At 37.7% G+C, this 27,581-nt stretch overlaps 3 protein-coding genes across 5 annotated transcripts; all 3 read right to left on the bottom strand.

Annotated features, from left to right (window-relative positions):
- Positions 1-305: 305 nt before the first annotated feature.
- LOC111022008 (uncharacterized) lies at positions 306-7,707 on the bottom strand (the record flags this gene model as incomplete). Its single annotated transcript, XM_022299156.2, has 10 exons — positions 306-649; positions 737-1,170; positions 1,318-2,216; positions 3,844-4,029; positions 4,101-4,203; positions 4,289-4,471; positions 5,149-5,241; positions 6,324-6,509; positions 6,742-6,875; positions 7,281-7,707. Coding segments are annotated over 10 exons (2,706 nt in total), but the record flags the coding sequence as incomplete, so codon positions are not given.
- A 663-nt stretch (positions 7,708-8,370) lies between these two features.
- On the bottom strand, positions 8,371-10,296 carry LOC111022009 (superoxide dismutase [Mn], mitochondrial). The gene is made up of 6 exons (XM_022299157.2): positions 9,883-10,296; positions 9,657-9,703; positions 9,427-9,552; positions 9,278-9,334; positions 8,966-9,043; positions 8,371-8,661 (listed from the first exon to the last, which is right to left on the bottom strand). The coding sequence occupies exons 1-6, from the start codon at positions 10,172-10,174 to the stop codon at positions 8,554-8,556; spliced, it is 708 nt and encodes a 235-aa protein (XP_022154849.1). The 5' UTR covers positions 10,175-10,296; the 3' UTR covers positions 8,371-8,553.
- Positions 10,297-11,132: 836 nt separating this feature from the next.
- On the bottom strand, positions 11,133-18,046 carry LOC111022018 (nodulin MtN21 /EamA-like transporter family protein). Of its 3 annotated transcripts, none has more exons than XM_022299172.2 (8): positions 17,834-18,046; positions 17,347-17,508; positions 16,144-16,328; positions 15,821-15,888; positions 12,661-12,793; positions 12,036-12,197; positions 11,671-11,946; positions 11,133-11,591 (listed from the first exon to the last, which is right to left on the bottom strand). In XM_022299172.2, the coding sequence occupies exons 2-8, from the start codon at positions 17,465-17,467 to the stop codon at positions 11,475-11,477; spliced, it is 1,062 nt and encodes a 353-aa protein (XP_022154864.1). In that variant the 5' UTR covers positions 17,468-17,508; positions 17,834-18,046; the 3' UTR covers positions 11,133-11,474. The 3 variants fall into 3 exon arrangements, with proteins under 3 accessions (XP_022154864.1, XP_022154863.1, XP_087978087.1); XM_022299171.2 differs by having other exon boundaries at positions 17,869-18,045; XM_088121961.1 differs by lacking the exons at positions 17,347-17,508; positions 17,834-18,046 and adding an exon at positions 17,222-17,323.
- Between the last annotated feature and the right edge of the window lie 9,535 nt (positions 18,047-27,581).

Here is a 27,581-nt window from a genome sequence, read left to right as displayed (position 1 = left end):
TAAAGATCCACATATCTATTAAATATTTAATTGAAAAGTTAGGATTAAATATTTAATTGAAAAGTTAGAATCCTGTTAGATAGAAAGTTAAAAGTTTAAGACACTATTACACACTCATTAAAGTTTGAAATACAACTCATAATTTAACCATACTTAAAAGAAAAAAAAACTTATGATTTAACCAAGTTAATAATTAAATGAGGAAATTGAAAAAATATTAAAAGGGATAGTTTAAGTCTTTAACATCAGTTAGATCTCTAATGCATAATTGGCAACATGATTATGGATATGTCATCGCTGCGAGAAGCACAACAAAAGCATTCTTCCACTTGGCATTCAACTCATGGTGTTTTACAAAGCAGTGGAAAGCATTATAACACTGATCATGTAATGTAAACCTACCTACCTTACCCAGTAAACTTACAAGTTCACCATCACCTACACACTCCCAAGACATCCATTTCCAGAGATGTCTAAGGACATTGATTCTAAAAATATACACAAACTCTTTCTTGCACTACAGCTAGAGGGACAATCTTGTCCTAAGTTTTATTGTTGTCTACTTGCACTCACTCACCTGTACAGCACTCAGTGGGACAGCGGCGGAAAATCTTCATCGTTCTTCAAATGGAAACATTGTTCAACAACCCTGATAACCATGATAAAAGTCATTTTTAATTTATGCAAAGAAAGAAAAAAAAAAAAAAACTAACAAAAACCATAGAGTTATTCAAACCTTTCATGACTTTGATTGTCTTCTTCTACTCGTTTCAGATTTTCCGTAGCTGACAACCCAATCTTAGATGAGCAGTGTGAAGCACCTTGCTCTATTGGGTTGCTCGCTTCTGAGATGGTTGCATCCCAAGGCTCCGGGTAAATGGGCCAAGCTCCAAGTTCATCGTGAGGCCATGAAGTATCATTGCCATGAGGGGTTTTCCATTTTGAAATGCAAGGCGAGGGAGGTGAACCTGATGATCCCGTTTTTCCATTACCAAGAGCTGGAAATTCAGCTTCCGAGAATTCATGGCTGCCTTCTGCAGATAGGCTAAGTTCTCTTGAAGTTGCAGACAATTCGTTGCTGCGATCTTGTGTTTGCAATTGCCTCTGAGTCATCTGTCCTTGAATCTTTCCCTTTGCCTGAGATTGCCTGTCTCTATATGAACAAGTATTCTGCAAATAATCAACCAAAACATCATAACACTATCATGGAACTATCGAGAACCATATGCATGGCGCACAATCATTTCATATAAAGCCATGAAGATTTTAACACAGGAGGTTGGTTATAAAAAGAAGATAAAAGGTTTCATATAATACCGTCCTAGGGAAGTATGTACCAATTCCTTGCGGCCTTTTATTTTCCTCCAAAACAATCGCAAAATGATTAACAGGATTGGACTGTAGTCCCATGGTGAATCCATTTCTGTCAATTCCCGAAGGAATATAATGATTGTGGTTTAGGGATCGATGGTTGGTTCGCCAAGGATAATTTTTCTGCCTATGAGGTGACATGGGTGGGCTTAACGGTAGAGTAGGAGACATGGCATACCTGTCACAAATCTGACTATATCTAAGGTTTCTAAAGTAACTATCATAATCTCCACAAAGATCTAATAACTTTCCAGCATCTTCAAAGCTTCTAGTGTCTCCATTGCATCTTTTGTTGAAACCCTCATCTTTAGATTCAACTTCTAACGTTAAACATATCTCATCACTATTAACACAATCTGAGGTCATTCGGCTTCCTAACAAGCTTCGAAACCCATTCTGTGGGGCACAGAAACAGTTCTCTGAGACCAGATTAATCTGGTTGGAATGCAAGGAAGACAATTTAGGTGCGTCATTAGTGCTGCTTGTATTTAGAACAGGCATCCCAAGCTTCTGGACATTCCCTGTGAACTCGCACCCTGACCCTGTAGAACTTATGTTTGAGAAAGAAACTTCAGCTCCTGATGTCTTTTCATCTCTTAGGTCCAAAGTTGGCTCTAAACATAACTTGTCTAGAACACACGTCTCCAATGGTGCAGATGTCTGGACTGAAACCCCAAAGCCAGCGTCCATAGTAGGGAATTCTGCGTTACTCCAACAGTGCCTATCTAAAGTGTTGGCAAAAAATTTGTTAAGCTCCGCTTCCATTCTTTCTTCTGGTAATAAAAGAATCCAACCCAGCTTTCGAGCTCCATATTTGAAAGCACTGCGTATTCTATAAAAATTTCCTACAGTAAACCAACTATGCATGATCAGATTAATAAGGATATCTACCTGGAAGAATATGCAAAGTGATTTAATCTAAGTAGTACAAACACGGATATGGGACAACATGATAAGAGCTTCGCAATACCTTACTTTTCAAAAAATTAGGATCTAAACATGATGAAGATACACTAATTAAAGTAGCCCTTTCTGGAAAAATATATGTTTTTTTTTAATAAGAAACGAACTTTCCATCGATTAATGAAAAGAAACAGAAAATTGTTCAAAGATACAAATTCGCGAAGGAGTGAAAGAAAAAATGAAACAAAAATAACAGAAACAAGAATTAAGGGGAGTAATAAAAGCCTCCCAGTTTGATTGAACAAATCATACTTGAAGAATGATCGACAAACAAATTAGAAAGAGCACAACATTGAGAAGCCTTAAACTTGACTAAATTGAAAACATCAACCGAATCCTTACATTTCCCTTCGAAGATCCTCTGGAAAAATATATGCATATAAACACATTTCAATGGTACCATTAACAATGCTACAAAATACGTAAAGAATTACAAATGAAAATAAAGAACCAAGGTGCCAACATTTGACTGATAATATATAAAACAAAGGATTGGAAATGTTTTTTTGTAATTCCTTGGATGGCCAGATGGGTCACCTTCTTTTTGTAATTTCAAATCATCAATGAAATCAAAACAATATATGTATATATACATATATTTAAACAATATTTGAAAGACAATCTCCTGTGGCTTCTCTCATTATTGTCAACGAATTTGGCACCTTTGGCTTTTGTTTCTTTTTGGATTCTCCCTTTCTAGGGGTAAAATTTATGCTTCTTTTATTTTTTTCAATTTGAGTTCTTTTTGTACCCAACTGGATGGGCTTTTGTAATCCCTTTAACTTTGGGCTTCGCTCACTGCTCCTTCGGTAATTTCATTTTATGAATGACATTTGTTTCTCATAAAAAAGAAAAACAAAATAGTTCATAAAGTATAATATTTTTAAGAAACTTCAATCTGGCGCATCAGAGCAATTGAAGGTGTGTCAAAGCATGATGGAGCTAACAGTTTAACCTTAAATAATTCCCCGAAATTCTTAGCTAGTGGAAAGCAAAAAACAAGGTTAGAAAGTAAACAGGAGTATCTGATGCCCTGAGACGTGAAAGAAATTATACAATTAAATAAAAATTAGGGCATTACCTTCCAGTAATAAAGTTCAATAAAATAGTATAAAACTAGCTCAAATCCTAAAATAAATATGTAAAAAATTAAGTAAAAATTAAAGGAAAGATTTTGTGAGGCTTCTCAAATTCCCGGCAATTCAATTTTCAGCATTGATTTGAACTCTCAATGAACTTTTCTGTATTAAGGGCTAATGAAATGAAATACTCCATCATACTAAGAGAAACTACAGAAATTTACTTTTTTGGTGTGTGTGTGTTTTTTGGGGTGGGGTTGGGATGCAACTGGGGTGGGGAGGGGGTTTATTCTGCAATAAAATTATATATACCAATAACCAATTCGGCTAGCAACAAAGACAATTGAAACTACAATTAGCAAAAGGAAAAGGCTAAGGATACAACACACAGCTTTTTAAGGCAATAAACACATAGAAACAAGATAAATACCTCTACTAACACTGCGTCCAAGGTTGTTATTTTCTTTAATGGGATCAACTATATTTAGATGCTTCAGGGTAAAAACCCTCAAGCTTGGCTCAGACCTCCTCGATGAGATTGAAAACATTTCCGTGCAGTGTCTAAGGAAGGTTTCACTCAGCAATAGCCCATGACCACTATTTTCTGGTGCTTCAGCTGTGAAAACTCGCCATAAGTCAAGAAAGCAAAGATTAACCTATGCAATCTTACAAAAAGATATCTCTTACCCACTATATCAGGTAAGGAAGATTTGATAACGGGTCCATGCAGGCTGATGCAATAATTTTCCCAATCAAATTTGCTGAAGTACTCCAAAAACCTATACAGGACCTATTTGAACAAGCAAGCAGAACCAGATGCTGAAACTGACCTATGCAAGTAAATAATTAAATCTCGACTTTAAATGATTACTTACTGCTAAAGGGCCATGCAAAGAATTATGAAAGAGATGGAAAATATACAGGACAAGTGTTTCCAAAGCATATGTTGATATCAGTCCATGGTGAGCACCAAGAATTCGACTTTCATAATAGCACCAAGCTTTGATCAGAATGATGCTCCGTTTGAAAAGATGATCCTTACCAGCAAGACGATCAACCTGGTGTGGTTATAAACATCAGAGTTCCAACCTCAAATCATAAAACTTAGTGACCTAATATTGTGCTATACAAGCACGACAACTTGGAATAAAAAAAGATGAAAACAAGGTGATGTTACATGTTACAGTTACACACCAGAAAATCACATGAAGTATGCATGAACTATTATGTGTATTGTTGATTGATTAAGCAAAGCATAAAAGTGCCCCGCCTTTGTATAAGTACTTCAAATCGTATCAGAAAAATAAGTGACTGAACGATGTATAGATCTTGGGTAGGGTACCAAAAAGAAAGAGTGTCACATTTTTTTTTTCTTTGATAAGAAACAACCATGAAACCCAAAAAAGGGGAAGACAACCTAAAGGCAGAAGGTAGAGAGAACCCTCCCCTCAAGACAATACAATTACATCTGTCCAATCTTGCATAATCAAAAGTAGACTGTAATTACAAAAAAAATCTTCTTGCGGATTGAAGCCCACGAAGCCGTATGCTTGATATTCACAAAAAGAATCTTTCAAAACTGCTTTGTCCTCAAAAGTTCTACAATTTCTTTCTCGGCAAAGAAGCCAAAGGAGAGTCATCACCGCACAATTCCAAAGTACATAAGCTTTTCCTTTGTATATAAGAGTGTCACATATATACTTTATAAACAATAGTAGTTAGCCTTCAACCATACCTGTTCGAGAAAACACAGAGTGCAGAGACCTCCTAACTGATTGAATGATATATCTACTACAATATTCTGCACCAGGCATTTCACAAGCTTAACCTGCCAACAGAAGTAAAAACATAGAAAAGCAAATCTTATCCAACCTGAACTAATAAAGACATTCTTGAATTAACAAGAAATATAGAAACTTCAATCCAGAAATAATAGTGTTAACATCCATAATAAAATTAATGCATTGACGTTCAAACACCTAGGACAGGGCAGGAGATTGGTTATTAATTCAAAGTTCCATCATCCATGGTACCTCCTATTCATGATCCCAATAATGTTCTCAACAATGGTCGAGGGAAAAGGTTATCATAACTGAAAATGAAATGCCAAAATCCAGCATATAAATAGAAGATAATAAAATATCTCGACAGCTTTACATGGATTAAACTTTAGCCTCCACAACTTTCAGAGACTAGAACCTTAAAGTTCAAGTTATCTGATGCTCACCAGAGGTATTGAATAGACATAAAATGTAAGGAATATAATGTTAAAACTTTATAAGAATCAACTTAAAAAGCTGAGTCACAGGATCTTGATCAGTTGACCCAAATAAGCATTCTTACTTTTTTCTTTTTCTTTTAATTAAATTATATATAATGCAAGCCCAATTAACACATGTCAAGAATAATGGAAGCCAGACAAACCATTTAAGAGTTTCTTGAACTTTATAAGTCAAACTAACAATAAGAATTTTTTTTAACAAATTTTTTAATAGAAAGATCATAAGTTTAAATAAGAGTTAAAAATACAACTACATATTGAACTGATTATTTCAGTGCTTGAACCAATAATGATACAATACTACATTTTCTAGATGGAATTATGAAATAAAAATTGTTTAACCAACGAAAATCTTGAGTCAAGACTCCTGACCACCCATTGATACAAGCTACCACGGTTTTTGAATGATGAGTAGGATTTAGGAATAAACTATAGAACCACCGGCTTACCTTACATAACTAATCACATTAGACATTCATTAGAGAACTATAGTAAACCCTCACCAAATTGCAATTATAAAGGCGTGTATATCCATGTGAAATATTAATTCAAACGATTTTTTTTCTCTTTTTATTTCCTCTCTCTTTCTTTCTTCTTTAATTTTTCTCATTTAGAGGGAAGGGTGAAACCTCAGCATCAATGCAGTGTACATCCTTCACTTCATACCGAGAAGTTCCACTTATTTCTTGTTCCTTAAGAACAGCATAAACATCAGAAACCACGGCACTCTCAATATTTGAACAGCAGATGGCAGTCAAATCTATATCTCCATCAGGAAGATACGTTTTGAGTGGCACGGAACCATATGGAAATACCTGTTAATGAAGCCAAATGAAATCATATTGAACGGAAACCCATCAAAAGCAATCAGCTTAGCGATACTTATCTTTAGTTGAACGGAAAAGAAAATATGCTTTTAATGTATTTAACGTGTGATGTGTTTAAGCAGTTCAAGTACAAAGATAAACAGAAACCGGTATCACACAAGACAAGTTATAGTGATGTATGCAATATGAATCTGTAAACCCAATCCACTTGAAAAGTTACCTCACATCCTACACGAGTTCTGATCAATCGTTGTACATAGTCAACAACCTCCTGTCTCTTCTGCTCAGCCACCAAAGTGGGCCGAATTCTACGGAGGATATCACCGGCGGTATTTTCGGCCGTCGCCCAATTTTCTGAAGTAATTAAAGAGGGATCAGAATTTAACGTAGGAAATGGCAGAGTTGACAAGTGGGGGCAGGAGTAATCGTCGCCCAACAAGATGCCATGGGGCCGTGGCGAACAGACTTGGAGATCACTCATGTAATCAAATGTAGCAGAAAGAGAAAGTGGTGTATAATATTAAAGAGGGCAACGAAAAGGCATTATCCAGGCCGATTATGGAACCGCTGGGAGACGAAGCAGCGCGATTGTCACGTGGAAGAAAAAGGAACGAGAAATTTAGAGACAAGGGACATGTGGGTTTACGAGAATTAGCATGCTGGTGATGGGAAATCCAGGATAGGGGCGTCAACCGATGATGCGTAAGAGAGAAAAGAATCAAGAGAGGGAGAAGGAGAAGGAAGAAAGAGTTGAATTACCCAGGACGGAAACTGATGAAAAGTTACTCTTCCTCCCACAGAAAAGAAAATGACAGAGTCGGGTGGTTCCCAATGTTGTTTGTATCAGTGGGCGAATACGTTTCAGTTTCAGCGACACAATTTGAATTTGGCAGCAACCGGAACGCGATGCGACGCAGCGAAAGCGGAAGGAAATGAGAAATCGAACGTACAACCTCACTGTCTTGACTCTTCTTGACTCTTGATTGATGGTGGGAAACTGGAACCGGAAGAGAGAATGAAAAAGAAGTATTTGGCTTTGCGTACGTCGTTTTACGGGAACCTGCTGCGGTGGCGGTGCTTTTCTTCGCGAGCAGCAGCAGCCAGCGGTGGACTCGTCTTTCTTCTTCTTTCTCCTTTTATGGTAATTATCATCAATTTGACATAAACCTCGGTTACTGTGGTGTGGTTAATTATCTCCGACTCTCAGGTTCTCAATGTCAACAGCTAACACACATTACATTACAACGCTAATTAAGCTTAACCTGCCCATAATAACGTATATGGTGACCAAACTCACCCGCAGCATTGCGCCGTCGCATGCTTCCCTCCCTTATCCTCCAATCTGATGAGAGATGACCAAATTATAGTTTCACTTTCATACTTATCTTCCGCGTTTCACCCACACAGTCTAAAACAAAGATGGTTCATCACTTCAACATTGTGTATAAAAGTCCATGCATATCGTCAATTAGTTCCTTTTTTTGTCTCTCTTTCGAACGAACATGAGCATGTTTGAATTCAACTCCCATACATGTTAAAACAATAACCACATCTTTTGCTCCCATGGAACCTGCCCAATCAGGGAACTATGAGATACACCCTAGTCTCTAGTCTTGTTAATTATCATTATTCACAACAACGCAAGCTATGGTGAGGGTGAATAACATGAAGCTGTCTCCCCTCTCCCATAGAAGACGAATGTACATTCAAGTCCTCTACAATCATGTATCAGTGGAATTATGGTCAGCAACATATATTTTCAACATCAACCCACAGACCTGCGTATATGTTTCATACCCCTGGTGGTAAATCAATATAAAAGAGAGCTGCACTGAAAAGAGGCAAATACTTGGGAAAAAGAAACCATCCTGGCTTTATGCATTCATTGTTCTGGCCAAAGAAAGTACTTTGAACAAAGATACATTTCATCTCATTACAAGGCTTTGAGGTCCATGCATACACTGATGCTCATTAGTCAATATTCACCAGAACACAGCTTCCACAAGATTAGACAAATGGACCCAAGAGACTCTTAACGACTCTCAACTAGAGGAGCTTCTTTTGCGAACACCTCACCAGCATATTTCCAATTTATAACCTTCCATATGTTCTTCAGATAGTCTGGTCTGACATTTTTGTACTGCACCATGGAAAAGTTCAAAACATCAAACAAGTAGCAAAAGATAGTTAGCTAATAGCTGCAGGCCAAATGTGATGATGACTTATAACATATATTACATTATAGCATTTCACCACAACAAGGACAAAATCAAAGACGGTTTCCTACACAAGTTCCTTTATCACCAGATTCCCACCCACTTGATGCATTATTACCAAGTAAACCCAACCACCACAGTAAGTTGTAAACAAGCTTTCAGTAAGCTAAATGAGGGGAATCTTCCAAAAAGTACAATGATCTTATCAAGGTAGACATAAACAATTACCTGCAGATAATACGCATGCTCCCAGACATCTATCCCAAGCAGAGGAACTAAAGCAGATCCTTTGGTCACAAGAGGATCCTGCAAAAAGATGCATCAGCCACATGACTTTCAAATATAACCCAACAATGGGTTCAAATTCTACTAACAAGTGATTAAAAAAACTAACCATACTCCATAAAATGAAAAAGTAAGGCGAAATTGTTTGGCAAATCACCAAGGAATCAACACAAGGCATCACCAAAAACAGAAATAGGAAAAAACTGCTTCAGCAGCATGGATATAGCTTCTAAACAAATAAACCTAGAGATATACCTGATTGGCCGTGGTTTCAATTGATAGCTTCTTCAGTTCTTTATCCAGAGCAAGCCACTAGAAATAACTCAAAAATTCTTCAGTTAAACGTCTGTATTATATTTGGTAGACAAAAACGAAAGCAAATAAAGACAAGGGAGAAAACATACCACCCATCCAGAGCCCTGTAAAGCAGCACCTTCTGCGTTGACTCTCTGAATCAAGGCTTCAAGAGAACCGAACTGAGTATCGATCGCCCATCCTAGAGATCCCTTTGGAGGCTCACCACCCCCTTCCTGCAAATATATAACAGAATATATTCGAATAGTTAAATTGAAACATCAAGGAGTTAAGAAATTAACCTAGAAACCGAATCAGACACACAAGGATTGGGACTTACATGAATGGGGGCGAGATTGTTCCAGAAAATCGAATGATTAATGTGACCTTAAAAATAAAAGGCTCGGTTAATAACTGAGAAATGGCATATAATCTCGATTTACCCAATAAGTATCGTGCGATTCCCTAATTGAGCGAATAGATCTGATTTCAAGTATTACACAAATGAGGAATCAAATAGGCATCGTAGTTTGAAAATCAAAAGAACAGAGAGCAAAAAGAAAGACCTCCGCCATTGAATTTGATGGCACTCTGCAATTTGACAACGGAAGTGGTGTCGCCTTTGTTAATGGCGTCGTGAAGCAGCTCAAGAGCCTTGTTGTAGTTGGTGATATAGGCTTGATGATGCTTCTGATGATGAAGCTGCATAATTTCAGCGTTGATGACGGGCTCAAGAGCGCCATAGTCATAAGGGAGGCCAGGCAAGGAAACGGTCTGCAAACCGCGAAAATGTCCAGAACCAAACGCTCCAGAAATGGTTGGCTTTAGGTTTTTCCTGCTCAGAAATCGAAGAGCCATTGCCGATAATCCCCTCTCTCAGTCACAGATGACAGACCACAGTATCGACTCACAAAAGAAAGAAAGCACAGGCAGGCGGCTTCAAGTAGTCGCTAATTCGCTACAATTCACCAAGGGCCCTTTTCCCCTTCTTTTTTATTTTTTTTTTATTATTTTTATTTTGTATTTATAACCTATTGTTTTCTTGAAACAACAAATGTGAAGAGGATAGATTGAACATCTTAACCCGTGGAGAAAGAAACAAACAGGGAGAAATAACATACTTTAGTTGTCAAGCTATGCTGTAACATAAATATAAACTTTTAGTTTGTGCAACTTTGAAACAGGTGATAGTGTTCCAATCCTTATAGTAAAAACCATAAAACTTGAAAATGAAAATTCTAAATACGTGATGGTTATGAGGCCGTGGCGGTATGTGTATAGACTTCTTTAAAAATAAATTTTGAACGTCAGTAAAATTGAGGAGGTAAGATTACTTTCATTACAATTTTGTTGCTTTAGCTTTTTCTTAGAAAATATCTTCGTCTATTAATAATTTAAAATTTTAATCTTTAAGACTGTAATATGAATTTCAATTTGGTTTTGTATACTTCTAAAAGATGCGGCAGATCAATCCTATACGATGAACTTTATTCTAAAGATAGGAATCTCGCAGTTCATATTTATTGAAAATTATATATTCAATCTCAAGACATTATTTTGATTGAAAAAAAAGGTAATTTGAGCTAATTTTGCGTTAATATGTAATCAACGGTACCCGTAAAATTTTCATAACTGGGTAATGAGAGTGCAGTCTCGGATAATTTGGCTCTATTAAATTTTTGTCACCCACTAATTATAGAGACGTCAAAAGAAGCAACAAACAGTCGAATACAATTTCCGAACTACGTAATTCGGTGGGCGCATACGCGATTAAGGATGTCCAGCCGGGAGTTTACAACTGACAGCCAAACCAGGATAGCTATAAATCACCAAAATTTGCAATTTATGAAATATTGTTTTCAGGATGTTGTAAAACGGTCTATGTTCTCTGGTCCTCAATTTTTTGATTTTTTTTTTTTATATGCGTCAATAATCTGACAGAATCATATTACTTTAACAATACTCATAACTGCTAAAGGAGAAAGAGTTTCCTCTACCTCTCTAATTTTATACTTCCATAGGTGTCGCACTCTTGATACACAGCAATCAGCATGAGAAGGCGTCTTGCCAGCAATCTCTTCATTGCTGGGGGGGCAGCATAACTTGACCCACCGATTTGGGCTAACAACAAAATTCGTCAGCAAAGACGGCGACGGCCCTATGCATGCAGGTCCTTGTTTGAACTCCACGCCGGAGCCTTGGGCCCCACACCATCGCCTAATATTGCCGCTCCATTTTCAACACTTATTAGGGGATCAGATTCACTTTCCTTCACCTAAAAATGACATGTAGTTTGTCACACTTCCATGGCGGTAGAACAAGAGATAACATTTCAACACTACTACTTGTCGTACCTGGGATAGTTGTGCTGATGATACTTCATTAGATTTCTGTTGACTCTCGAGGGTGCAATAGTAAGAATAGAGAACCATTCCAACTATGGCAACCAGGATTCCCAAAATGTTCCGCCAGCTAAATGGATCGTGAAGCAGGACATAGCCAAACGCCAAAACTAAGCATGTCTTTAGATGTCCTAGGACCTGATATGTTACTGCCGAAGTCTTTCCAATAACTAAAAACGTACTGAAGTTGACTGAGACAGAAATAAGGCAGGAAAGTACAATGAAGAACTGTACAAAGAAGCACAAAAACAATCATGTCAGAAATAATATAGTCAGGGAGGTGGAAAAGGAAAGGAAGCTTAATTCTTTAACCTCACCAGCACTTGGGGAGTGTATTTGAAAGCAAAAACATTTAGATCAGTCAGACACCAATCCAGAAATGGGCCAGCGATGAACAGAGTTAATGCCTGATAGGGACAAGACTGGTATAGAAGTTGTGTCGAAGAAACTTTGAACTTTTTCTGAATGGTATTTGTCATCTACAATTAACTGGTCAAGGTCTTGAACATAAGGGGGAAAAGTGCAGAAAAACTTATGAAAGAGAGTGCACGTAGACGCTCACACACTCATCAAATTAAACCAACTAAAACTTAATCTTCATATTCACGATATTCAAACATGAAAACAGTTATAAAACCATTGAAAATGAAGAAGTTGGTGACGAGAATAATATGAAGCTTTGCTAAAGATAGTCATTACGTATCAAAGGGCTGTTGAAATCAGTGCTAGCAAGTAGCAATTGATATGCTTTCAAATAAACAAGTGATTAAAGAGATAGTACGTCTGGTGGCGTCATGGAAAACATTTTCCAATCTGCAAATAAATACTCGAGCAAATTAAATTAGTGCTTCCCACGAGACTTGCATTAGCCCACAAATGATAGCCAGACAAAAGGCATGCAAAACTAAACACCGAGTGTAAAAGTAACTTAGCTTAGGATACAATCTGTGCAACACACGTAGTAAGAACTGCAAGCAGAGACAAGAAAGAACCGAGAGCATTTAATTGTAGATCTGTCACTGTTGCAATTCCAACACCCAGGAGAAGGATCATGAGGGAAAACTGGATGCTTTTACTGCAATAGTATAGATATCAGTATGCTGCCAGAAGAATATTTATACAGGACAACAAAAACCAAATACGCTCAGACCTAAATGACCCAACTGATAGATATGATTGAAAAATAAAATCATCATTTAAGGGGCTCATAGTTGACCAAAAATTCAGAGAAGGTTATCCAAATTTTTGTAGAAGTCAAGCTAGACAATCACTATTTAAACTAAACTCTCAGTCGTAAGTGGGTTATCTTGGTCCACATATGGTGTATTTCCCAGTCCTTGTTTCCTCTCAAATCTGTCTGTGCAACTGTTTAAGAAAAATAGATGAATGATTTGGAGGAACTTCACTTTCCTGGACAAATCGTTCAACGCTGAAGGTGATTCCTTCTTAAAAGTGAACAACTAAATAGGAAATTCTAATTGCATCCATCAGTCTCTCTCTCTCTTCTTCATCCACCATTTGTTTTTCTGCCACCCTTTTCTCTACTCTTCTTCCTCTCTTTCTACTCTTTCTTTACTCAGTCAATGAAGAATCCATTAGAAAGAGGTTAAAGGGTCAACGTTTTTTAGTCGGGAATAGAGTTGCCGGTAACCTTTGGCTAATAGCTAGCTTTTTTTATCTCGATAAATTATTATTTTAATAGGGGAGAATGAATATTCTAGTAACCATATGGAGCGTAGGGCTGCCCTGAGACAGGAGCCCGAGCGCAATCAAGAGGGTGGTATATTTTGAAGCCCCCATTGCAGTGGGAACCTTAACTTGTCCTACTAGAGCTTAAATTCAATCACGTGGAGGAATAAAATAACAGTAGTACTGTCTTAACTCTTAAGGTATATTGAAGTTACCAGAGGTCTTTGGAAAATAAAGGTTCTTTAATCGTTTCCAAATAACGTTACAGATTTACTGTCCTTATTAGGACAACTGTATGGTATGTGATGTCTATGTAACTTTTCAGAAATGTTGCAAGATGTTCAAAGAAATAACTGCACGGATCTCCAAAATAGTAATCTAATTTATATCTGAAAAATGGTTCCAGAAGGGTGGAGAAATATATAAAGGGTATCATGTATCATCCTCTTGATGTCACAAAGTTTGAACAAAGCTAAAAGTTGGTGGTGTGTGTTAGAGCTTCCCAATTATCAATAGGATTGAATAAATTTCTACCTACAGTAATTCTGCCTTCTAAGTTCGCCAAAAGAAAAACAAAACAAAAAAACCCATCTTCTATGTTTCACTATAAGAATCAACTCTTTTTTTAGGAACTTAAGAATCAAACTCTTTTTTTAGTTCAACAACATGTGGGGTCTGGATTCAAACCTCTGTCTTTTTAGTCAATAATATATGTCTTAACCACTTAAGCTATTCTCAAATTCACTGCCAAGGAACTTCTTGATCCAAAAAACTTCTCCAAGAAACTCAATCCCATTTTCAGAACCACTACAGCATAAGAATTAGATGATGCTCCACAGGGAAAAAAATTAAAACAGAAATCAAAGATCAAGGATTGGGTAATTCCAAAGCCCAACCTGAAATCTGAATCGACACGTCAAGTTTTCAAGAAACAAGATTTCATTAAATAATATAATGGATGAAAGTATGAATATGCTGAAAAACCAAACGACGTCATTCATATGTTAAAGCTTGGATTTTTTTTTTTTTTTTTTACTTTTTCTCTTTTGTTAGAAAACTATTCCATAATTCCATTAGTAATTTGAAATAACGATGAAGGGGAAAGAGAGAGACTCCAAGCCAGTACAAAAAGGATTGTCAATACAATGCGTACTGAGCTTACAATTATAAAAAAGGACTAAGCACTTTAGCTTCCTCTTTAAAGGAGTTGAATCTTTTTTTTTTTTTTTTCAAAGGGAGTTGAATCCTTTACTCCTCCAAAAAAAGTACTTAAAGATAACCCCCAGCGTAAAGATAGTTCAGTTCATCGAGCCAACTCCCAAGATTTAGAAAGTGTTCAGAGTAGGATCCACTTTGTGACTTCTTTCTGGTCCGCAACTAGAAAATGTTTTGGTCTATTATTTCTAACTGAAGAAAACTCACAATGACAATGGTTGCAATAACCAAGAAAATCCATGGACAAAAACTATGCATATGTAAGTGTTACGCATACTATCAAAATGACTACAAATGGCATAGAAAGACGCACAATCATGTAAAAGTACCAGTTTCTGGATTCCATGCTATTACTGTTCCTTGTTATTTCGTAAGAAACAAGACCTTTCATATACAGAAAAAAATAGATAAAATAGAAGTTGATGGCGTATACAAAGATATCTATCTACACTATCTATACCACAAGAAAGGAAATCCAAAAACATTAAAAATACACAATCTATAACACAAGAGAAGACATCCAAAACATTGAATTTTAATAAACTGCAAAAGAATCTAAGAGAGGGCTCCTAGAAGAATCATAAACAACGAGTCACTAAAGACAACCAGGTAAGGTTTGTAAAACATAGATTGGTGCTGGTGCTGCAGGCCTAACCCACACTTTTGTAGTATAAATAAAACTGATGGCCAATTTAGCCTGAGAAGTGGACCGTTTGGTAGTTAATGAGCTTAATCAGAGTTGTATAATATTTAAGTTAGTCTTAGTGATTAAAGTAACCTTCAACCAGAGGAAAACAATGCAAGTTACCATGGAATATTTATATATTTGAAGTGATATAAAGAGTTACTTTTAAGTTGGGAATTATGCATCTGCTGAATTTAGACATTTATATCTATGGCATTATAAATAACACTATTGCAATGGGCTTGAGATTAAGCAATACGGGTTCATGCAAAAATCCCAATAAAATCATGACGAACTAAGTACCAATTTCATCTAAAAAAGTAACTAGATATGTGTTGGAAAAGAGCCTGACGCAGACAAATTACCAAGATTTAATTTCTTAAACACTAAAAATAATCAAGTATAGACTGTTATACAAAATTATAGGAATAAAACTGAACGGAAGCAAAGGCCTCTTGAAAAGTGGAAAAAGGTAGTTTTGTACATGAAAGATTCAACAGTTATTAAACTCACCTGAACTTTTTCCTGAAGAAAAGGGTCTCCAAAAGTACAGTACAGGGGATGATTGCCAGTTTTGTCATCTGGTATAGCAATCAATATAGACTCTTTATTCAAAGACTCAAAACATAAAAATAAATCAATACTTGGTTCCATAAGTAAAAACAATTCATGAGAAAATAAAATCACTAAAGTTGTACAAATAGAACATGCTCAAAGGGCGCTATAATTGCTCAAATGGTTAAAGATTTCAGGCTTGACATTGCATCTTAGAAGTAAAGAATGAATTCTAAAATCATGTGAAGGACAACACACTCTGTTCACCAAAAACATTTTACCTGGTAGAAGCCAACAGAGTTAAAGCCCAAGCTGAGATTTAGAAGCCCAATTGAGATTCCATTTAGTATTCCAAATCCCATAACAGCTCTCGCATCAAAAGGCTTGTGTTCAAACAGTTTCATCAATAGTGCCACATGAAGGGAACAAAATGTAACAAGTAGATGCCAACTTGTCAATGTAGTGGCTGTGCATCAACCAAATTCCATCAATGTAGCAGTTCACATAAAAAAGACAGAGCGAAGCATCAGCAGTTAGCTTCTGCTCATAGTTTGGCCCAAATAAATAGCCGGAAAGGTGAAACAGTCACTCTTGTCATAATATAATTAACAAACTACGCACTGATCTAGTTTCAGCAGGTTACTGTTTTGCTGGAGGCATATGATAAGTTGATAATTTGAATGCCAAATCATTTGGTTACGAATTTTGATAATCATAATGTTATAATCAGACAAATGGGAGTAGCTCATGTGCTGGTCCGGCTAGTCTATCTGTTGCCAAAAGAAACCGCACTAAATATCTTCTATTACCAAGTTTAATCTTCATGACTCACTTATTAACACTCCTCAGATGTAGTCTCATATATTAATTTTGATTCATAAAGTCCATCATTGAGAGTAAATAATATTATAATGATTTAACATCAAGATCTCCTGTTAAATTATTACAGACCTTCTCATCAAAATATATACACACACACTACTAGACCTGAAAAGCTTAAAGTTAGATAAGGATGCATTTAATCTTTTCAAATCATTTGTTTTCTAAACACAAAACGTAATAATACATAAATTTACATGGAATGACTTTGTTAATGAGTAACAATTCATTTATGTGGCAAAAAATTGAGAGCACAGATAAATTCATCTCCCTTTTTGTAATCTTAATTTCATTGCATTGATGAAATAGTTTCTTCTTAAAAAAGAAAAAAAGAAGTGTTCGACTAAGAATACACCTAAGTCTAACCAATCCAAGCTCTCGAGAAAATCTAGTGATCAACGAAAATTTGGTGTAAGATACCGGAGGCTATAATCCTTGTAGATCCAGAAACCAATTCTTACGAAAGTTAAATGTTGGTACCTTAGTTGGGAGGAGAATAAGATACGTCAATAATGCTCAGGGAATCTAAGTCACAATAGATGCAAACGAGAGGGCGTGGAATCAAGGTTTTGGAGCCTAAAGTGAACATATATTTAGCAACTCACCGAACGTGAAACCGAGCGTGCTAATAAGTGCCTTGTTGCAAATGACAATCGAGACAGATGAAACCACCGACAAACTCAATGCCCCAATAGTCCCGAGCTGGAACTTCTGGCTGTCACTCATTTTCAGGGTGCTCGGTGTTGAGTCCTGCCTCGATCTGGATTCTGCAATTCCAGTCACCACCGTCAATAAAACCAAGTAGGCACATAAACTATGGATATACGAAGGAAGATGGCGGTGGTAGCTGAAGACACAGAAATTGATCAAGCATCAACAAATTCGAGCGTAATTCATTCTATTACCATGAACATGAATTGAAAACACGAAAGCATAGAGAAGCAGAATATGAAAATGAGCAGAAGGAAACACAAAAAACGAGAAGAAAGAGTAATCAAACAATACAGTGAATAAGATCTGCATAAAAATTGGAGGTGTAAAGCGCAGATCTGCTAGCTGGAAAGAAAAGTCAGGAAAAAGAAACGAGCATACCGCAGAGAGACAAATGGAGGGAGAGAGAATCGTACGTGTATGCGCTAGAAGAGTATCTGTAACATATAATGATGCAGAGAAGATTGATTGGAGCAGTGTGCGTGGGCTTTAATGGCGAAGGAAGAAGGTTAACAGTTATAAGAAGGGAGAATGGAGAAATGGAACGAAGAAGAGAAGTAGCACAAAAACGTTGTGAATCGATTCATAATAACAAAACCATAGAATTTACTTAATTAATTAATTAATCAATTAGTCGCTCGCTCGCTGTCGCTACTCGCCTTCACTTCGTGTAGAATAGAACGTATTGTAGATGGAGACGGAGCGGAAGCCCACCAAATGAAAATTGAGACGATAATAATAATAATAATATTCAAAATGTAAACAGACGATTTGGACCAGAAGCAGAGCCCACGACTTTATTGTATTATTACCACATTTCCAGTAATTCTCGTTTTAATTCCTTTATCGTTTTAGGATTTGGGTCCAACGAATTCGCCAATTATGAATTGGACGCTTTAACCATTCAGCCATGGATGCTTAGTGGGGATCCTCGTACATGGTGAATAACCAAATTCCAATTGAAATGAAATCTTTAGGATAAATCAATGCAATTTAGGAGGACGCAATGAAAGGACATCAATTCAAATCCTGGATTTTCGAATTGAGAGAGATCAAGAATTCTCACTATTTCTTAGATTCATGGACCCAATTCAATTCAGTGGGATCTTTCATTCACATTTTTTTCCATCAAGAACGTTTTATAAAACTCTTAGACTCCCGAATTTGGAGTATCCTACTTTCACGCAATTCACAGGGTTCAACAAGCAATCGATATTTCACGATCAAGGGTGTAGTACTATTTGTAGTAGCGGTCCTTATATATCGTATTAACAATCGAAAGATGGTAAAACATTAGTTTTATATTCTTCAAAAAAGTTTGAATAATAATTAAGAATTAATGTTAATATACCCAACTGAACATAGCTCAGCCGTAATTGACATATATCTCTAACCAAAAAGTTGTGAGTTTGATCCCACCCCTCGTTAAAAAAAAATTAATATTAAATTTTTTTTCACTAAGGAATCCGGTCGAAGCCTAATCTTAAGTAGATATATTTATTACTATTTCTAAGTTAGATGGTTGGATCCTTTACTTGAGTATAAAATTTGGAGGAACAAATGATATCGTGCTTTTATAATTATTAACCTCAAATAAAATAAAAAGGGAAATTTGAGGAAATAGGCGTTCTATATAACCTTTTTAAGTTTTTTAATCGTCCTTTTCAAACACAAGTTTTTTAGTCATTTGCTGACATCACCTACCTTGCCAAATGACCTTTCATGTCCCTCCTTACTCTACTACCTTTAGTTTTTAGTTTTCCCTTCCTTATTTGAAAACACTTCATTTCTCTCGCTCTCTCTCATTATTTTGGTTGTTTGTTTCTCTCTCTCTCCGCTTGCTTCTCTCATCTACAAGCGACTCTCGATGCTTGAACTCCAGCATTTATCCACGACACGTTCATCCCATGGTTTTGGGTATTTTCACAGCCGTGTTTTGTTGGGATCTTTTCGAGAACAATACTATCTTCATAAGATCTTTGTTTTCAAATGTTTCGTTGGGCTTCTTCTGATATAAGTGGTTTGTTTACTGGATTGTTGATTATTAGACGTGTAGGGAGAAGCTGACGGACAGGGCGAGAAGGCAAGAAGGAGATCGTTAACGCGTTAAAGGAAGATGGATAGCTACTTAAAGGATGATCGAGATGGAGAGCGTACATCAGCGAGAGCGAGATCATACATGAGCGAGATCGAGATCGTACATGAGCTTGATCAAGAGCATACATGAAATTTAATTCTTTCCATGGTTGGTTGGTGTTCTTTAAATGTTGCAGCGAGAATGCAAAACAGATAACGAAAGAGATCGTGAATAAGCGTGAACGAGAATCATCGTGAACGATAAACAGCACCATACGATAAGTGGATAATTGAAGAAGAAATAGTAATAATAAGTAAGCGACGATGATGATAAAAAGGGAGAAATTTTAAGTATAACGAAAATAATCGTGAACGAGAATGAGCGTGAACGAGAAGAACACCGTAGGATATTGAGAAATAGTAAGCAATAATGATAAATAAATTAAAAGAGAAATTTTTAATTAATTAAGTAGTTTGTAGCAAACAAAAGGAAGGGGAGATCCACTCATCCCATTACAATAATTTTTTTAGTAGCTTAAACAAAACAACAATCACATGCTACTACTATAATGAGATTTTAAACATTATTATTACGGAATCGACGTAGACGGACAAGTAATAGAGCCACCATGTCTTCCAAACGAAGTCGTTCCTCTTTCTCCTCCTTCAATAGTCTTTCTAGTAAGTCTCGTGATGCTTCAACTCGGGCTAACCTGTACTTCATGTTGTTCAGTTCATGCTGCGTCCGAAGTAGCTCTCTCCTTAGTTGATCGTTTTCTTCCCGTGCTTGTTGAACAGTAGCGTTACTTTGACCTTCACCATTGTTCTCCGCGAAGGAGGAGAGATAGTTTGAAATAGGACTAGTTGCTCCGTCGAAAGAGGAACTGTCTGACTCGTAGGAGGTTGACATGTTTGCTTCTGAAAGAAAATGTTTGATATTCTAAAGAAGCAAACAATTTGGAAGTGGATGTCGTTGTTGTGTACTTGGTGGTATCTATATATAGGGGGTTGGTTGGTTTCATGATGGTATGTGGATGTGAAGATAAAGAGTCACAATTAATTATATTGGGAGAACGTGTAGGAAGAGTAATTAGTGCATTAGAAAGGTGGAAGAAAGCTTTGGGGATTTGAAATGGTGCATTAATTAACCACACTTAATTGTTTATGGATACAGACATCTAGAAAAAACGAGAAAGCAAGAGCGAGAATGATAATTTATCATTGCGATAAATATACAGCGAGAAAAATGATAGGGAAAGAGAGCGAGAGCGAGAAAGCGAGACAAATTCCAGATACTGAAATACAAATATATTACTACAGAAATTGGGTGTTCTCACATAAACACTGCACTATCTGATTGACTTACACTCTCCCCTCATCTCTGCATGCTGATGTCTGTACCGTCGTAATTGGGTTAGTACATGTCTGTCTATTGTGACTCGATGTACCGCATCGAGAACACTTGTTGACACGACGACACTCACCGATTGAGATGATTCGTTGTATTCTACGTCGCTCCTGCTCGTTTAACGAGTCCTGGTGGTTGGACGGGAAGAGGCTGGTAATCATCCGACCTTTTCCATTCCAACACGTGGCCTACCAGTAAGATTGGTTCTGCATAGACAGAAATTAGGGAGTCCACACTGTAGCATGAATCGATCAACGTGTGACAATTTATATTCTTGTGTCTCGCTGCTACTAATGCGTACGAAGATGGAATGCTCATGTGTTGGATCGGTATGACAACACTAGAGGGGGGGTGAATAGTGTTGAAGATTAATTTACTAAGATTTTTCGAATTTAAGCATAAATCAAATAACCAAGTAAAATTTTTTTTAAAACAAAAATAATTTATGCAATATTTAAAGCAACTCAAAATATCATGAAACAAATATTCAAAATAAGCCCAATATATATTTGCAATAAAAGAAAATATACTTAAAAGATAAATTGCAATAAATAAAAAGTAAGGGATAGAGAAAACGTCACGCAAGAGATTTATAGTGGTTCGGCAAACCCTCGGCCTACTCCACTCCCCGAGCACCTCTCGAGATTTTCCACTAAACACGATCCTTTTACGGGTTCAAGATCGAAAACCCGATCCTTTTGCGGGATCAAGACCAAACCTAACAAACCGCTCTTTTTACGGGATCTAGAACTAAACTCAATCTTTTTCTTGGGACAAAGATTAAAACCTACACTCCGTTCCTTTTACCGGGCTGAAGAACGAAACTCAAATAAGTGTGGAAATAAGAATTTTTCACATACTAAAACTCTCAAATAGAATAGATTTACAAATTTAAGCTCACAAATACATCAATCCTCACAAAAAGGAAATCTCTCACAAGAATAAAAATAGAAGTAGAATTGAGAGCTTCGAGAGAACAACAATGGATTATAGAGGATTTAAAAATAAGAAAATTGGTATATATAAAATGGGAGAGAAGAGGGGTTTAAATAGGAGAGGAAAGTGAGTAAAATTGATTTGAAACTAAAAGCAATTTGGGTCATTTGATCTTAATGATTGAAGATGAAAGGTGGAGATTGAATTTTAAAAAGTAATAATTACATTATATTATAATATAATATATAATAATAATAATAATATAATATACATATATATATGTAACGGTAACTATGTTTTTTTTTCAAACGGTAACTTTTTACCTTTTTTTTCAATCTTTCTTTCTCTTTTTTTTTCTTTCTTTGTTTCTTTTTTTTTTCAACAATACAGCTCGCCATAATATTTGTCCACGTTATCTTCTCGGGTATTTTCCGTTCGACTTGTTTCGATCATAACTTCTTCATTTAAACTCTGATTTGAGCCATTCAAATTGCGTTGGATTTGTCTTGTTATGCTCTACGCTATAGACACTTTGAAACACAAAAATCATCAATAGATTAAGTTTGTTATCATCAAAACATATGGTATGATTGAAACTCAAGAAAGCCAACATCATGTACTGGAACTCCATGCATGTACATGTACGGGCATTCAAATCAACTGTCTCGTCCAAGCCGACGTCCTCAACATGAAACATGCACCAATCGACTGGTTTAACTGTGTAGCGACGAGACTTCTCAAATTGTAGTGCAAGTCATTGCTCTGCATAGTCTGAATGAGAGGTGTTTCAGCTGGACCAGTGAGTTCTTCTTTTGTGGAACCATCTTTGGAGTCAGTCGTGGATGAACTCGACAATCTTAGTGACTAGTAACTCTCTAGCCTCTCGAAGGAGGGCATTCACTGACTCAGCGCTGTTCGTCGTCATGTTTTCATACCTTCTACCAACTTGGTAGCACCGAGCCCACCGTTCTATCCCAATTTCTTGTAAGCATTCGACAAGTGAACTAGATCCAACTGATAGTATCTGGTTCCAATAGTACGTGAATTGTGACTTTCGATACGCATACGCTGCGTCCTGATACAATTTATAAAATGCATAATGCTTAAATCGAGCCTTTATGTTGTTCCTAAGGTGGTATGTGCATATAGCATGGAATGCGTCCAGGAATATCTCACTTGTTGCATTTGTGATACTGACATGTCGATCAGACATGAATACAAGATCTGGTGGGGCTCCGATCGTGTCCTTCAAGTTCTTCATAAACCACTTCCACGATGCATCGCTTTCGTTGTCTACAATCGCGAATGCTATTTTCATCCATGGTGACACCTATTAGCAGCACTCCTTTGAACTTCTCATTCAAATGTGTGCCATAAACCATAATTACACGCCTTGTGATTGATTGAAATCCTCTAATGCAGGCACCCAAGGCCATGAACATGTATTTGAAGTTAAGCGAACCTTCAGTCTCGATGCAGAAAATAGTACCTGGATTCTCTATTTTTAGCGCTTCACCGTATGCATGGATTTACATGTACAAGTCCTTTGGTCAGCCCCTATCAATAGCATATGCCAACTCTCATGCTCGACAGGCTTTGTCAAAACTTATGTTCACCCCGAACTCTTTACGGACATCCTCCTTAATATGTTTTATCTTGTAAATACGACCGGTTCCAGCAACTCTATACTTAATAAGATTCGCTATGACCCATCTGATTGCCTGTTTGTGGTCGTGGTTCAGGGTGTCAATTGTGCAGGTGTGTTCATCTACATACTTTGATATACAAAATATTGAAGATTTATCGATGGAGTGGGCTGCAACCCTCCATTTGCATGTCTTGTCGATGCAGCGAACAACGAAATAGTTTAGTGATGGTGGGATAGCTAAACGTGACAAATGTGTTGGAAAATATGATGTGTTCATCAATAGAAAGTGTAGTTAATTTAATGCGGGAATACGCATGAATGGTTGTGAGAGAGTGCTTACAGTGTGATAAAGGAAGAAGCAGTGCAATGAATGTCGTTTTGATACTTCACCAATCGAGTAAGGAGAAGAAGAAGCAGTAATGAGAGGAATGTAGGGGGTGCAACCTCTGGGTTGAGCTTCACGTCCAATTACAATGTGTTTTGATATTGCATTGATCACCATGATTATACTGAAATAAATGGGAGTGTAATGGTGAATGACAAGTTATCATTACAATCTGTCATGCAGTTCAATCAGCCGCACTGTATTAAATGCATTTGACGATGTGTGTGAAAAGCAAAATTGTCAGCGAGAGCGAGATCAAGCAAGATCTAGCGATATCGTGAAACGTGTAAAGAGATGGATTACATGATCTTGATCAGGCGTTCTAACAACGATATCGAGATATCGCGCGTCGAGAGGGGACATATCGAGAGCGAGGTATGGTAAGGTCGAGTTAGATTGAGATCGACTTAAAGTGAGATCGACTTAGATCGAGATCGAGTTAGAGTGAGATCGAGAGCCAAAAAAAGGACTGTATACATCATATAGAGCAATACTGATCCGAAAAATGAAAAAAACGAGATGTCTGCTGAAAGCATACTATTACGAACAAATCACACAACTAAACTACTTAGAAATATTATACGACGCAATGAATAAAAAATATGGTATGTTCATTCAAAGTACAATTCATCGTGCCAAAGTTGTGTCGCATACTGCATCCTAATATGCGACACTTCATACTGTACAAGAGTTTCTAAAGTATTACCAGTTACAAGATATTCTATAAATTTACATGTAAAAATACCACAATCTATACCACCTTTCTACCTTGTGTCTCTCGTAGGACAGTATACACGCCACAGAGTCCTCTTCAGTTTGCAATCGTTCCCATACAACAATTCACATGCGTACAAAAACGATGAGATGGTATGACTCAACGGCCGCAAGTCCGTCATCAACTTCGATATGGGAATGTGCCCCGACAATGAGTCGTACACAAAAATCTTGCACTGGTTCATATCCATCGCGACCAGGACCCAGTGATCCTTAATGTGAAGCGGGCTGTACATAACATCGAACTCCAGGCAGTCCTTATATTCTCTCCAAGTTTCGATCGTGTCCTAGACGACCTTACCCTTGATCCGTGCATAGGAACCACCTGCGGCGTCAAGGACTTTCTGCATAACAGCAATGTTACACACGATTAGATTGGTCGAAACATAAATATCGTACCTTTATGAACTACCTATCTTACCATTTGTAGTGGGTCCATGACAGAAAACTTCTGAACGCACGGTGCGGCCGACTATCGAGCTTCCTCATGATGAAATATGTTATGGCAATAGCTTCCTGCAATCACAATTACAACAGCTATTTTTAGTGAAACGCAGTGCAGTAATGGGGTCTAAAGTTATGTGATGTTTTGTATCACTTACAGGGTCTTCAACCTGCTTCTTAGGATTGAGGATGTTAATGAAGTTGTCATTCTTAGGGTCCCGTACCCAATGCATCATCTCGCTAAACTTGGCGTCCAAAAAGTTATGCAATGGGTTGTATTTGGGACGAAATGGCCTAACCTGGCTGGCAGGTACCGGCTCCACATCAGCCTTCTGTTTCTTCTTCTGCCGATCCGTATCCTCCTGACTGAAGGGTTTCGTTTCCATCTGTTTATGCTGCGTCTTTCTTGGTTTGCCGACATATGGAATCTACAAAACACAGGAACCATTTTTTTAACGTACATAATTGGTTAAGTTTAGAAAAATGTGTAGAGGACCATACCTCGGTTTTCGTGGCCAACTGATTCTCAGTCGTTTTTTGTTTGGTTTTCTTCGGCTTGGTGGGCTCGGGTACATCGGATCCACTGACACCAAGTGGGGCTTCTTGTGGTGCTCTAAATCTGATCGTGGTCAGTTTCTTGCCATGGAAGGTTTCTTCTCCTTAGTTGGTTGTCGCATAATGGCCAACGGTTCAGGAACCTTCTCTAACTCAAGGTTTGTAGAATCCACGGGATCACTCGGTTGAGGGGTAAGGGTTTTCTCAGTTGGTGTACGGGTGGGAATAGGTTGAGGGGTGGGGGTCGTATATGCTGGTGTAAGGGTTAGGGGTTTTTCAGTTGTTGGTGTAGGGGTGGGAATAGGTTGAGTAGTGGGGGTCGTATCTACTGGTGTAGGGGCCAAGTCAATATGATCGGATTGATGTGGCGTATGGATCGTGTCAGACGGACCAGAAATGGTGCTTGAGGCAAAAGGATGGGCTGTCAACTTGGACGTTGTCTCTGCGGGTGGATCATGTACTGTTGGAAGTGCCATTTGGAAGTCCACCGGATCAGTAGCAGGGATTCTCGATGTGATGTCTAGCTCCCCTAAAGTCTTCTTACTACTGGAATTGATGGAATGGGCATCCGGTTTGGGTGTCCCTATTGCAACGTCCAACTCCACCACATCACAATATGTGTAGGGTTGGCTAGTATAAGATCTTTGGGATTGGATGGGTGTAGAGTCCTCTCTACGTCATCGGTCGCCCCTCCATGCATCGACTATCCTACATCAACTACAACATCATCCTCTCCAGTATCAGCACCTCCACGTTGATGGTCATCAACATCCTCATCATGCTCAGGGATAACATCGGATACCAATGGACATGATAGGTGGACTATCCAATGGAGAGACACCAATGTTGACCTCGCATCTATCAATCTACAATAGTAGCAAGAACGTATTAACACTTGGACGGAATGAAGACATATAGTATACTAAGTCATAGAAAAGCTACCTAGCACAATCGTTGACTTTACCTCTGCCATGTCCGTCTTGACCTCTGCCATGTCCGAAGCTAAAAGATCCAGCCTTCGCTCCATAGCCTCAAATCTATTGTTCGATCCACGGGTGTAGTCTCGTTCTGCAGGGTAAGCATCGCATGACGTCAATCGGGGTGCTTGCTGCGTTCTTTACCCCACATTCGAACGAGTAGATGTACTTCGTACTTCGACTGGTGTCTGTAGTCGAGCTCCAGACATGGCCTCTGTATGTAAAATGTCCAAAGACTCCAGAAGCTCCACCTGTACAGTCCGTTCCAACAACTACACATCGTCGATCAGGAGATAATCTTCAGCTACAACATTCTCAGTGATAGGGGAAGAATTTTGTCCATCGTCACTGTCACTGTCAGAAGGCTAGAACCCCCAGGCGCACCTAAGTCGACCACCTCTCTTTCGTCCAATGGACATCTTTGGTAGTCTCTCTCCGGCTCCGTCTCCACGAGTGGATAAAATATGACCAACTGTACGTACATTACAAGAATAGAAGTGTAAACACCAATATAACTACACAACAATAAATATATTCTAGATCGCTTACCACCACTGAATTAAGGACCTCTTCCCCCAGATCTTTTGTACCAATGACTCTACTGCACGAATACCGAAATATTCGGGGAATCGCGGTCTCACTCAAATGATTGACACCAGGAGTGTTGAGAGATGAGACAACCTCATATATTCGCACCTGAATAGAAAATTCAAGTTCAGTCTCACACCTCAAAAATTTTTAACCAACAAACACAAACTAGTATGCATACGTATTAATTACCTGAAACGTAAAAGGAAATCCCGCTAGGCTATACTTCACTTGATATTTTTTGTTCGTCCTTACTTTATTATTGTATAGCGCAACTTTGCCATTCATCGCACGCTTGAGCCCGTTAACTGTCCTACTCCAAACACCAGAACCTCAGT

The sequence above is a fragment of the Momordica charantia genome (genome assembly GCF_013281855.1).
Source record: "Momordica charantia cultivar OHB3-1 chromosome 3 unlocalized genomic scaffold, Mcharantia_2.0 BLBB01000003.1, whole genome shotgun sequence".
NCBI lineage: Eukaryota > Viridiplantae > Streptophyta > Magnoliopsida > Cucurbitales > Cucurbitaceae > Momordica > Momordica charantia.
The sequence above is the reverse complement of the archived record's forward strand: the minus strand, read 5'-3'. Positions and strand labels throughout refer to the sequence as shown.

Excerpts from the sequence above, each read along its gene's own strand:
- LOC111022018 (XM_022299172.2), bottom strand. The coding sequence starts at position 17,467 with ATGAGTGACAGCCAGAAGTTCCAGCTCGGGACTATTGGGGCATTGAGT. Across the intron at positions 15,889-16,143 it reads ACTCTGTTGGCTTCTACCAG|ATGACAAAACTGGCAATCAT; the intron begins GTAAAATGTTTT and ends TTGCTATACCAG. Across the intron at positions 11,947-12,035 it reads AATACACTCCCCAAGTGCTG|TTCTTCATTGTACTTTCCTG; the intron begins GTGAGGTTAAAG and ends TTCTTTGTACAG.
- LOC111022009 (XM_022299157.2), bottom strand. The coding sequence starts at position 10,174 with ATGGCTCTTCGATTTCTGAGCAGGAAAAACCTAAAGCCAACCATTTCT. Across the intron at positions 9,704-9,882 it reads CATCAAATTCAATGGCGGAG|GTCACATTAATCATTCGATT; the intron begins GTCTTTCTTTTT and ends TTTATTTTTAAG. Across the intron at positions 9,553-9,656 it reads ACAATCTCGCCCCCATTCAT|GAAGGGGGTGGTGAGCCTCC; the intron begins GTAAGTCCCAAT and ends ATATATTTGCAG.